The following is a 13,540-nucleotide window of genomic DNA, read 5'->3' on the forward strand; positions in this document are numbered from 1 at the left end:
GAAGTCCAGTGTTTCTTATTAAATATTAAAGGATATTTCCAAAATATTTTTCGATTTATAATTCTTCAATAAGATCAAATTAAATCCGCAGTAAAAATTTCCTCTAAAAATGGTGAACATCTTTTGAAATAATACTTTCTCTATTAGTAAAATTCTTATTTAATGCAGCCATTTTTAAAATTATTTCATTTTCTTTACTGAATTATACATATCGTTTTGAATGTGAAGCAAAACATTCTTAGATAATTAAGAATCAAACATTATTCATTATTTACATCTCAAAGTATTCGGACATTTAAACATTTAAAGAAAGTAAAAAATTCAGCAAATTAATATTTTAGAATTTGGAGAGTCGTAGATTATCCTTGAACATCCAAAACTGCTTTTAAATATCTGGGCACAGAATTCAGCAATTTTTTAAAAAAATTTCTAAATAAATGGTGCTTTACAGAATTTCAAGAAATTTGCAGAGACATTAGAAGGAATCTATAATACCGAATGCTTAGGGTCATTATCGAAACAGAAGAGAATGCTGTTTCTGATACCTAGAAAAGTGCCGACAATATTTAAACTGACTTTTAAACTATTTAAATGAAGTAAAAGGTTATTCTATCAATATGCACAAATAGTCAAAATTTGATGTGCCGTGTGTTCTCACCAGAGATTCGCCAGAATTTGGTGTCATCATTCCAAGTACATAACATTTTCTTCTCTCTATCATTATGCGACCATCAGAAACAAAAATATTACATTTCTCCAGTTTGCAAATAGAATACGATTCCAATGAGATACTCGTTTATTTGTCATTGATTTCACAATGCAGTCTATGATCTTCGCATTCGCAAAAATCTTTCCGCGAAATACCACTGCACGTCAACTGATCTTAAAATCTGAAATTGAAGAGGCATCTTTTTCACTGAATTTTGGACACATTTAACGCAGAACTCAAACGCGGATTCTTAACGCGTTCGCTGCCAGGACTCACACCTGATATTCGAGCCATCTATTTAATGAGATGCCCCTTTCTTTGCTATATCTTAACTATAATAGAGAAGGGGTCATCTAATTAGATAGATGGTTTGGTACAATTACATATTGGCTGTAACGCACAGGCGCGTAATGCAGCACTCAAACTCGGATTATTAACACATTTTGAAGGAATGAATATTTAACCACGACAGGATCATTCTGCCGACCATCTGTACTTGTCTCTTGTTTTTTTATTCGATTTTGCAGTTTGATGCAATGTGTCAGGCTGTAAGTCGTAAAATTTGCTTTTTTACTAATTAACAAACTTTTTGGGGTCGATGATATTTAGAGAAACTGTTAATGAGATAAAGTAAAAAAATAACGATCAACTTTAAAAAAAAATTAACTTATTTCTTTCTTTAAGGAAGGAATTTCCCCCCAAGAGTTAAACGAATTTTATTAATTATTATTTATTTGTCATTCGGCGTTTGCATTGAAAAGAAGGAAGTTGACGTAAGCTTAAAAGAACTTTTTTGAAATTAATCTCGAACGGGGACAAAAAGGAAAATGAATAGTTTATCTTGAAAATAATTCATCCTTTTTTTCTAAAACAGCTTTTCATTTATAATGGAGATAGGGAAAAAAAAAAAAAAAAAAACCTCTTTAATAAGTCTTGACAGTGCCCAAGGAAAAAAAAGATCTTTCCCTTTATTTATGAATGCCCTCTTCCGACATCCTCCGCACTCGATTCCGGAAAGTTTAAGAGAAGTGCTTTCTCCTCAGACCCACCGCGGAAATGATGTGTTTTCTTCCAATTTTGCACTTTCAGAAAAGACCCTTTGACTATAACGCTTAAGGGCTGTGCTCCAGTTCTTTACGAATGGTTATAATTTCATGAATACCAACATTTAGTTAAAAAAAATTTATTAATAATTTTTTGTAATAAATTTGAGTTTTTTTGTATTTTTTTTCTTGGTAATAAGGAGATATGTATAAAAATCATCAATCGAAAAATAGGAAGGTAAATTTACTGCAGTGCATAATCCTTCGGGAAGGGCACATCGTAATTGAGGATGAGAAACTTCTAGTATGGTGGTTGGTTCTCGCCACCCTTGAGGGTACGCGAACTGGTGGGGGTGGCTACCTCCTTCGATGACGGGACTTATTTCCTCAGGGAAGGGTTGTACCGTGACCGGCGATGGCCCATAGGACTCAACCACAGTTTTAGCCAGAGTTGCTCTCGCGGCGGTCCGGTCAGTCAAGTTTTTCCGTATGCCTTCGGGCGGGTCGGGGTAGCCGGGCTATGACTTACTGCAGTGTATATTGTAAGCATGATGACATATGAAATAAAAATAATTGTATTACAAGATTTACTATTTTTAAGACATTTACTTTCCTTAATGGAAATTATTTTAAACAGGATTTACTGGATTTAATCTGTAAATGAAGAAAAATAAGGAAGAATGCAAATATTATTGCAAAATGTTCCCTTAAAACATTACAAATGAAGTTTCTTAGAGATGAAACAAAGACTGAAATTTAATCTTGATTTATATATTTGAAAATTTACATGATTTTAATAAAGCTGTGAATGTACACAAAATAATTTTATTAGATTTTATATCAGTATCCTTACTATATGTTTGTTTGAAAACTGGATATTGAATCTTTGCCATCGAACAACCCATCTACGAACATTTTCATTCTTATTAAAATTATTTCTGAACTAAAGTATTTGTTTCAATTAATTTAAAACATACTTTACCTTATAATTATTAAGAGTAAATGTTTTTGTCATTTTTTTATAATTATTTTTTTTCTCAATAACATATCTTTTGTTTTATTATCTTGTAGGACTGCTATATTGAATGAAGTAGAAAATTCGATGCATTCTGTGCTATATGTTTTTAGAAAATACAATATTTTCATTACATTAACATTTGTTTTGAATCGGCAAAACGTTTATTATTTTATATTTGCAGCAGAATTGCAAATACTAAGACTTTGAGTTTTGTAGAATGTCCTCGATACACGATACAGACTGACTATATTAAGATCTCAATCTCCTAAAATAATTATAACCGATCCTAATTCATACTTCAAACATATTTTGGCTCCTTTTAGAATAGCGGAGAAAAAATACATTGCCATTTGAGAATCTAAAAAAACGGAGAGAAGTCACGATGCATTCCAATTATTTGCGCAGCTGCATTTGTGAGAGATTTTGTAGGGATTTCTAGCATGCGGTTTGGTATTTTATTGAGAAAAATTCCCTTTTCCACGATTTTACTATGCGTGATGACACAAAAATTATCTCAAATCGTAATGAAACATTTTTTAATTAAAAGAATATTTGGTATCTTGTTCAAGAAACGCACATTAATTTTTTAAAACAGAAATATAAAAAAGTTGTGAAAAGATGACCCGTTTAGGCCAAATCGTTAACACTAAAATATAAAGAGCAGAAACAACTATACATATAATCCAATATTTCTGTGAATTATCCATTTATAAATATTTATGTTATACAAATCTACAGTACAAATACACATCTCGTAGTTTATCACAATCTTAGTATCTGTTTATATTCTTTTTATACGCTTATTTTCTTACTTGACTGATTTTAACCATTTAACAAACAAGGCATTATCATAATGAAATAGAATATAATAAATTAGAAAATCTTGCAAATTTGTTGCGGCGAAAAAGAAATAATTTGATTAATAGAATGTCGCTTCTCTTCTTAAGCGTTTAGTAAAGGTTTAAACAGAAAAAAGAATTCGAAAAGCACTTTATTTGCATTATCTTAACGACCCTTCTTGAAATACACTGATACTTTCATTTTTCCTAAAATTTTCATCGACAAGTTACCGATATAGTCATTGAAAACAACGATCGATATAAGTTCTTCTTCGTTTTATAATTCGTTTTTCAATAGGAAGAATAAGAATTCAATGAGCTATCGCATGCCGGTTTTCTGCCTAATGTTGCGCAAATTACAGGATGAACAGCTCAATTCGATGTCAAATATTATACTGACTTGATAGTTACTAACCAAATCGCTAAATACAAATAAAATTCGCTTATTTTGATTGTTAACTATCTTAATTTTAAACTGTCATTTAAATTATCAAGTTTTTTGATATTCAATTTTCAACACCTGCCTTTCGAGAAGGTGAAGAATTTTGATGAGTATTCTTTCAATCGTCGATTCAGGAGATGGGGGCGATTACCAAAGGGACGGTTGTTTCCTCACCCAAAGTCGCCAGTTAATCCCCAATCATCAATAAATAAACAATGATCATTCTCGTAAAAAATGCAAATGATTCACAAGATCATTTGCTCGTTTGACTTTAAATAGTGTCTGAGAAAACGGTATATGTTTGAGAAAAAAATCTTCTTAGAATTTAATTGTTTAAGTGAGAAAATTAGATGTTCCAAATTTGGAGAATCCGGTACAATTTGAATTTTGGCTCTCTTTCTCATACTGATATAGTTTCGGTTTTGCATTAGCCCTCCCGCGGAAATCCTAGGATCTGTTCAATCAATCTATTTTCTATTGCATTCCGCGTTTTTCGCGGTTTAGTGTGTTCATATTTTACGATTGCTGATATTCATCCTATCGTACTATTATCGGGTAGCATACAAAGCAGTCCGCTTTGTTTGAAAAATATTTGACTTTTTTGAAAACGTTGCATCTAAATATTTATTTTTAAAATTGCTCAGTCAGAGGGCTAAATAATCTGAATTGTCTTGAATTTTATCTATTAGTAAATTTAAGTAATATTAAAGTACACAAATATCATTTCATTTTTTAAAAGATTCATAAATTTCTAACTTTTTATATACGTTTAAGCTGATTAGGTGATCCGACTTAGCTTGTATAATCTCAAATTTTCAATTTTTTTTGTACAGTCGTCAAAAAAAAAAAAAAAAAAAAAAAAGACACATTTGTAATTTTTTATTTATAATCGCATTTTCACAAATTTGGTGCGATGGAAATGACTCGAGGGAACAGGTTTGTTGAAATTGACAAACTGATTAACCGGGTTAATTAACTACTCTCTCCAAATTTTTCTACTACGGCTGTCAATTTTTTTCCTGAATCGATCAGCCATAATGATATTAACTTCTCAATCATATATTATGGAATTCTGACGATAATTTCGAGAGTTATAGGGATTTGAAAAAGGACGCTTCCCATGTTAAACTTTCTGCGATATCTCAGAAACTATTATATATTTCTTTTTTTTTTTTTTTTTGCTTACCCAAAATAAATGTTTATATTTCATAAAGTCTTGTAATAAATGCAGAAATAACACAAATTTAATGTTTTTTTATGTATTTTTAAACATGAACGTGGAAAAAAATGAATTATAACATAGTAAAATTTTTACATGGGAGCAAAGCTGATATGCTAAAATGCCGGAATTCGAAAGATTATGCGCATATCTCAAAATATATATTCGAAATATTCACAAAAATTGTCAAATTCCCACAATGGATTTGCAACGCCCACTTTTTAAGGGACAGTATATTAAATTTATTTGTATTTATAAATCTACTCTACATAAAGCGCAAGCTTTAACGACAATATAATATCGTATTTTAGTTAAATGATAAATTTAATTTCAGATCAGACCGTAATAAATTTATTTTCAGTAATTTTATATAATTTTTTTTAAAGAAACGAATGTTTTTCTTTCTACTCAGACGATATAAAATTTGATTGCAGGACAGATTGACAGTAAAAATATTTAATTAATTTTTTACCAATACTGGAAGTTATCAAAAAGCTGAGAGTTCCTTCATATAGGGTCCCCAGTGGGTTGGCTCTTTTTGGACGGAATTTTCAGGAAACAAAATGAAGTATATTTCGAGAACTACTGCGAATTTTGGAGCGAAATTTGATACACATACATATAAAGATCTGCTCAATCAAATTATTAGAAAATCGTGTAATAGAAAAATTTCGAGACAGTAGTTAATTAACCCTGTTTATTAAGCCAGTTAAACAGTTTGTTTATCTCAACAAATCTGTCCCTCGAGTCATTTCCATTGACACCAAATTTGTGAAGATGCGATTATAAATAAAAAAGTTACAGAGTTTTCTCATTTTTTTGCTGAAGAGTGTACCAGATTTAAAGTTATATCTTAAATTTTTATTAAAGAAATGACATTATTCCGTCTTTCTGGTTTTTCCAGTTATTCCTTTCCACATTATTCCAGTTCATACCACAATATTTTAACTGGATTTAATTTTCCAAAAAGTTTCTGAAATATTCTTCGATGTGATTTTTAGTTAACCACAGAATGTGATCTTCCCCATGGAAAGAAATCGAATAATTCTCAGACAGCTGTCAGGGCTTCCAAAATTTTTAAATATTATAATGACGGTAGTTAATAGTCGTCAGACTTTAAAAAAAACTACTAACAACAAAAATGATTGACTTTTTTTTACTCAATCTTTTGAACTACAGATGTAATTCAAAATGATCAAAAATTAGTTTGTAAAGGGATAAAAAAAAAGCAATATTTATGCGGAAAGTAGGAGTTGATATGGTATATTGAGGTGGTCGAGGGCATCATCATCGTAAATCGACATTCACTGTGAGAATTTTTAGCAATAAGGATCACTACATGAACTCTGAGGTCACTGACGTGCATTTTTTTTGGGTGTGAGCAAGATATGTGCCGTTCAACCAATTAGGTGGAATTTAGTCTTAATAAGTAGTCGTGAACTTTGCCAACCGAACAATAATGGATCATTTTTTCTGGAGGATTTGATTTCGTACTATGTAGATCATCAATCACCTACAACTGTACTTTGGGGTATTAAATGAATCCAAACTACCATAAAACGCCTTTTAATTAGTAACAATGCTTATTTCCCTGGGAAAAATTCACTCGATACTCGAAGTGTTTATACTTTCTTGTATACGAAGTGTGTAAAGAAAAATATTGTAATCACTAAAAAATTCAAATGAGAGATTTTAACGAACCTCTACTTTCAGATCTTCTTAAGAATAGAAAACGCATTTTTGGAATGATGTCTATTCAACTGTCTATATGAACGCGATTGTGCATAAACTTTTTGAGCTAGACGTATGAAATTTGGTATGTAGATGTTACATCATATTTATCGATATCTGTGAAGTTTTGAATGAAATCCACTCAGATGACGTCTATCTGTCCTGATGTCTGGGACTGCGGTGGCCTGCTAATAAGGTCTCGGCTTCGGAATCAGAGGGTTTTAGGTTCGAGACCCGATTCCAAAGAAAAACTGTTGTGTAAGCGGGTTTGGTGCACATTAAATCCGTCGGGGCCAAACGTCCTCCCGTTTGTGTGGTGTGGAAATTTGGATAGGGGCAGTGCCAGCTCGGGTGTCGTCCTGGTCATCTGACCACAATTTAAAATGATAATGTCCTTCCCAAAATAGCCCTAGTGTTACTTTAAAACGGGACGTTAATATAACTAAACTGTCCTGATGTCTGAGTACTTGTGAATAAGATAATTTTCAAATGTAAAGAGCTAGATCACTAAAATTTGCTCACATGCTTAACATCTAAAATGTTGATCCTTATTAAATTTTAAACCAAATCTCTCAAAGGGTTGATCGTCTGCCTGTCACTAGTTTTGCATGCACGTAAATACTGTAACTCAATAACGCAATGACTGAAATAAATGAAATCTGTTATGTGATCTGATTACAATTGCAGTTCTTTGTCAAATTGTGGTTTCAATCAGTCGAAAAAGAGGTTTCCCAAATATTAATTCGATTTTCGGGTACTGTAAACCGCACGCCAGAGATGAACCACCGAAGTTCACACGGCAGATTCAGTAAAACTGCTGGATTCACACCAAAGATCAATATTTCATAGATATTGTTCGCCAATGCTATGCAATGCCATTTTTCGGCCTATCTGAACCAAAGATTATAATTTTATAAGGGGGAGATAACATCTGTTTTTTAGAAAGTATGCAAAAAAGACTTGAGAAGGTCACTCGCATTGGTTTTCGCCATTTTCAAAAATAGGGTTTAAAGAATCTATCAATCTTTCAATAAATAAAGATTTTATTCAAATTTTTTTCATTAATAGAATGATACAGATTTTCATACTTCTCAAATAAAGTGAAGGAAAATAATTAAACTGAAATGTGACATAAGTGTGATTTGTTTACATATTAACATTCAATTTTTTTTAGAATTCACACTTGTTAATTCTTAGAAAATCAAAAATAAATGGCTGTTCTTCACCGCTGTTCTATTATTTTCGGAGTTGTTTCAGAAAATGCTGAAGTGATAGAAACTAGGTGAAGTTCGATGCTCTAATCCTTCACAAAATTCACACCAAATATCTTAAGTAAACAAAAACATCCTATGAGAACAAAAATCACGTCCTTTTTATAATAATTCAATATATTACAGCTTATATTCTGCTTTAGATGATAGTTCGCATCTAAATAATTCAAAATATTTTTGCAGCTCTTTTATATGTTTACTTACATTATTATATAAAAAAAAGTCTCTAATTAATAAAAGTACCGTCCCCCTTTTCTTCGATTGTGACAGTTACAATCACTTTTAGTAATTAACATTTTCCTGTAAAATTCAGTTCAACTAAGAAAAGATGGATTAAAATAGTATTCCAAGAAATAAAATATCATATTATTTATTTATAATTTTACATTGATTGTCTCAAATCCTGAGGCAATTAACAATTGTATCAAGAATTACAATAAAATCAAAACAAATAAATAGCATATTTATTTCAAATAAAATAAATTAAAAGCTATTCTGTGATTTTTGCATCTTCAAGACAACACAGCCAAATGCAAAATTTTATTTTTTTAAATTGAAATTACGATTGTTGATCGTTGTAGTACAACGATCGCATTTACAACTTTCATGAGCCACGTGGGCAATCAGTGAATTTGCCAGTTGCACGTCCTTTATTTCTCGCATTTCCATGCTGTAGGCATTTTTTTAAAAGTAGGTATATCAAAATTGTATATGAGACAATTTGGATTAAAAGAACAAGATATATTAATATTTTTTAGGAAAAAATAAAAAATATTTAGATCAAGTACTTTTTGCTTGATCAGGAAATATTGTTAGAATCGTTATAATAATAACCCTTTGCATTTCGGAAAGGGTTTCCATTTATAAACATTCACGTAATGCAAGGACTAGTCAAGGGGCCTGAAAAGTAAATATATATAGTTGTTTTTCCCCAAAAATTTATCTTTATCTTCTTACTACTCAGTAAGTATTCTCAACGGTAATATTAACGATAAAAATAAATAAATGTCAAAATGGTGCACCTTTTTTAAGAGTGTTTGAGAGTATATATTCGGCAGTAAATAAAATCACGGATTCTCTATTATTTTAGTAAACGTAATTAATTTTGTTGTTCAACGCATTTTACTGGCTCTATTTTGTTGATTTCCTTAAGTGATTATACGTAATATGTATGATTGAATTTTGGATACTATGAATATCAATAAAAAGCCCTATTATAAGTTTTATATAATATTTTTTCTGTAATGCTGCAATTTAAATCATTAGATGTAAACGTGTTTTGCTGGTATATCTTGAGCATTTTTCAGATGGTTTCATTTTAAACAATGAAAGACTTATTTATTATTGTGATCTATATTGATATGTACAATTTTCAGTTTTTAAATGAATTTTTGATACTTTCATTTAAAAAAACAACATTTTCAAACCGACGTAATAACATATAAAGATCAGTTTATCTAGTCTGTGATATCATATGATTGTTCATTAAGCAATTTAAAAATGTTAATCTTTTTCTGAAGCGAATTTAAATAACGAAGTCTCAATCATTATGCTAAAATTATGCAATTAATGCAATTAAGAGAAATATGCAATTAAGAGAAATGATAGGGTAAATGATAGAAGATTGTAATGGGATACTTTCGAATCAAGAATCCAATACTTATAACATTTTTAAACTTAGCATTGTTTGTAAAAGTTACTGTGAAGCTTTAGAAGAAGCATTTATTAATGAACATATCTTGACACCAATAGTATGATTGAATTCCGGATCCCATTTCCAAATCGGCATCCATGAATAGCATTGTTTTCGGAAATTCTCAAACAATTTCTTGAATCAATTTGTTATTATCTACGAATGAAAATAGGCCAGTGGCCGGTGTAGTCCTTTATTTCAGATACACTGAAATAAAGAACATGCTTATTACAAGTAATGACAAGTCACAGCACAATTTAAACATTAGCATTAAAATTTTCTGTGTTTATAATTATTTCTTTTTCTTTGTTTGAAACGAAATAGAATTTTTCTGAAAAACATAGATACCTAAATTTATTTTATCTAAAAAAATTTAAATAAAATATTTTGCATTCATTCCTACACAAACGAAATATCAAGTCTGAAAATAAAAGGATTAAAATTCTAGTGAAAATAAATGTAGCAAGAAAAAATTTTCCGATTATAGAATAAAAGTAAAAAGTAATTTAATTAAAAACTGATCGACATTTTGCTCATTCATTGCACGAGGTAACAAGTTTTGCACTGCGGCGCGATTCTTAAAAACATCAGGATATTAAGTTGCCAGAACAAAGCTTTCACTCTAATCTTTAGCTGTTATTTTGTTTCCGTCGCTTATTATCTTTGACGGATCTTTCAAACCCGGAGAATCCAATTAATTGAGAGACTCCTTCATTGCTCCTGTCAAGAGGGTAGAAGTGACGAAAAGGGAAAAAGTGTTCCCGCTAATTCCCTGTCATTTTCCCTGCCGCAGGGCCGGGTGCTGTCGGACGAAGGCGGCCGACTGTCCATCCTGGATGGGAGAGAGATGTCGGTGGTGACGGTCAACGATGTGACGGCCGATGATAGCGGCAAATACGTGGTGAGCGTCGAAAATCAAGGAGGTGGGGATTCCTGCTTTGCTTCCGTAGCTGTGGTCGGTAAGTGTCATAATTTCATTATTGTTTGTGAAGAATAATTTGTAAGTTTCTTTTTTTATTTCAAAGAGACGAAGGAATGATTTTGTCTATCAATCCGTATATAAAAATTAATATCATCCTTTATAATTTAAAAGTTTTCTTTTTCTCGGTTTCTTACATTCAAAGTAATTAAAATGAAAATTATTTTTTTAGTATAATGAATTGTGAAACTAAAAATCTATCTGAAGTAACCTATCATTGCAGATGTCCGTTAAAATGCTGTAATGACAGAATCTTATAAATAGAAAGAAGTATGATGTATGTAACAAAATTCCCAATTCAAAATAAGTATTTATTGTAGAAAAATGCAATTTATATGCAAAAGAAGTATTAAAAACAAAACTATTATTCTTTTAAGACAGTTAATTCAACTAATATTCGTGCATCCAATTGAAGGCCCTTTTTTTACTGGCCAAGAAGCAATTTCTTTTAGTTGAAACATTAATGTTCCTATTAATTATACATTTTTTTAAAAAACTTATGTACTTAAAAAAATGACATGTTTTTAATCGTTATGCTAATTTTGTGAAGAGTGTACTCGATCTTTTTTCTGAACGAGGAACAAGGAGGCGAATTCTTCTAGTTATTTGACTAACTTTTTTTTCTCCGAAATTTTGCATGATCCATTTAGGAATAGACAACTAAATTTTAATTTATGATCAAATGAAAAAGGGATGATATTTAACTCGACATCTACTCTCAATTCTCATGTTATGGCAAAAAGAGGACGTTCATTAATTAGGAAAGGGGTTTTGATGGAGACGTTAGTGATCATTTCAACAACAAACTGGCTCTCCTAGGTGTTGAATAAACAGATTTCAAGTCAAAGCTATTGAAATAAAAACTAACAATCATCTCAGAAAAAAAACTGCCTCATAGGCATTTGAAATACAATTGTGATGTAATATTTTCAAAAGTTATTCAGTTTTTGGGAGAAGGGAAATAAGTTTCATTATGTGTAGACTATAGCTTCACTTCAGCTGTTAAAAATGTCTGCTCTAAAAGAATGTGTTGAAACCTTGCATTTTTTCTTTTACAATAACTAGAAGTCAATTACAAACTTCTTTTTTTTTTCTGTTTGAGATGTTCCGCAAAATTGTTTCCCCATTTTTGATGCACTTCGTCGAAGAGGACATTACAAAATGGATTCTGCTATAAAAAAAGGGATTATGCACTATGAAATATTAATATTTTTATCATTGTTTCAATTATTAATATTAAAAGAATCGATTTTAAGGAGGAGAAAATATTTTCTTCATTGCACATGTAAACCAAAAATATATATACACATATATTTTTAAAACTATATTATTGTATTATAGCAATTAAAATGATTTTGAAATTAACTTGGAATAAGATAATAAAAAATAAGTTGACGTTGTATTTATAGAGATCTTGTAAAATAATAAATCTGAAGCATTTAAGATAAAATTTGAATTATATTCTGCAGATATTTCTTTGAATATTAGATGAATTCTTGTCTCGCCTGTTAGAGAAATTCAATTCATTTTGAATAAAGACTAAATAAACAGATCCCAAAACTATTTTCAGTATAAAAAAACATCATTTATCTCCCAGGATCGAAGAATAAAGGAGATATTTTTTTTGTATTTGTTGTAAGACGATAAAGTGATTTTCTTTGCTTATAAATATATTTGTCTAATAGAATATCTGAAAGGTTTTTGTACTGTTAAGAAAAATCAAAAGCACTTTTTTTTTTTATCTTGCACACAATTTCAGAAATATATGCAGCAAAATGAGCTTTTCATTCGTAAAATGTTATAGTTTTAATAAATATTTATAAAAACTGGATAACTCGCATGTTAAACGAGTGCGAGAAGCATGAATATTTCGAACTCAATGTCATAAACTAATGAAATATTATCGCTGAAGGATCCCGTTTTCTTTAAAGAATGCTTCTCTTTTGAGAATTTATAACCTCGTTTGAATAAAATAAACTGCCACAAAGATTTGATGGCTTAAACTTCCTCATTCCTATAGGCATGGAATGTATAATAACATCTAGGTTTACATTCTAATCTCATCATGTGTTTTGGATTTTCATGCCCATGTTGTTCAGATAGTGTTTCTAAAACAAGTCTGTTTTTACAACAATTCTTTTCTTGCACCTTGTTGATAGTTTTCTCATTTTTAACGCATGTGTGGCAAATGTTTTAAATTCCTCAAATTTCAATTTTGTATAGATTATGTTAAGAATCAGGATATATATAATATTATTCTTTAATTAGATATAGCGTATACAGGCAAAATGAAATGGCAAATAATAGATAAATGTTTTTTTAGCTAGAAGTAGAGCTCTGACTTCTCTTAATTGAAATGAGACATTGTATGTTGATCTGATTTATGAGATTAGAAACAAACTTATAAATGTCATTTGAAATAATCCACTGAGATATTTGTATGAATAGGATTTCAACTGAATATAATCCATGCATTTCCAAAACGGGATTACACTCATCCAAATGTTTTAAATCCATTTAGAACTTCTTAGACATATTTTATATGAAATTCTTAACTGAAAATATCACATTTGAATTTTTTTCCATATCATACCTC

At 30.2% G+C, this 13,540-nt stretch overlaps 1 protein-coding gene across 3 annotated transcripts in view; it reads left to right on the top strand.

The window, feature by feature from the left end:
• The window catches only part of LOC129990133 (twitchin-like), a 111,337-nt gene that overhangs the window by 66,157 nt on the left and 31,640 nt on the right, over positions 1–13,540 (top strand). For all 3 annotated transcript variants that reach the window (XM_056098128.1, XM_056098129.1, XM_056098130.1), the window contains one exon: positions 10,759–10,924. In XM_056098128.1, coding sequence (XP_055954103.1) covers positions 10,759–10,924 — 166 coding nt within the window. The remainder of the gene's footprint in view (positions 1–10,758; positions 10,925–13,540) is intronic.

The sequence above is a fragment of the Argiope bruennichi genome, chromosome 2, assembly GCF_947563725.1.
Source record: "Argiope bruennichi chromosome 2, qqArgBrue1.1, whole genome shotgun sequence".
NCBI classification, from domain to species: Eukaryota; Metazoa; Arthropoda; class Arachnida; order Araneae; family Araneidae; genus Argiope; species Argiope bruennichi.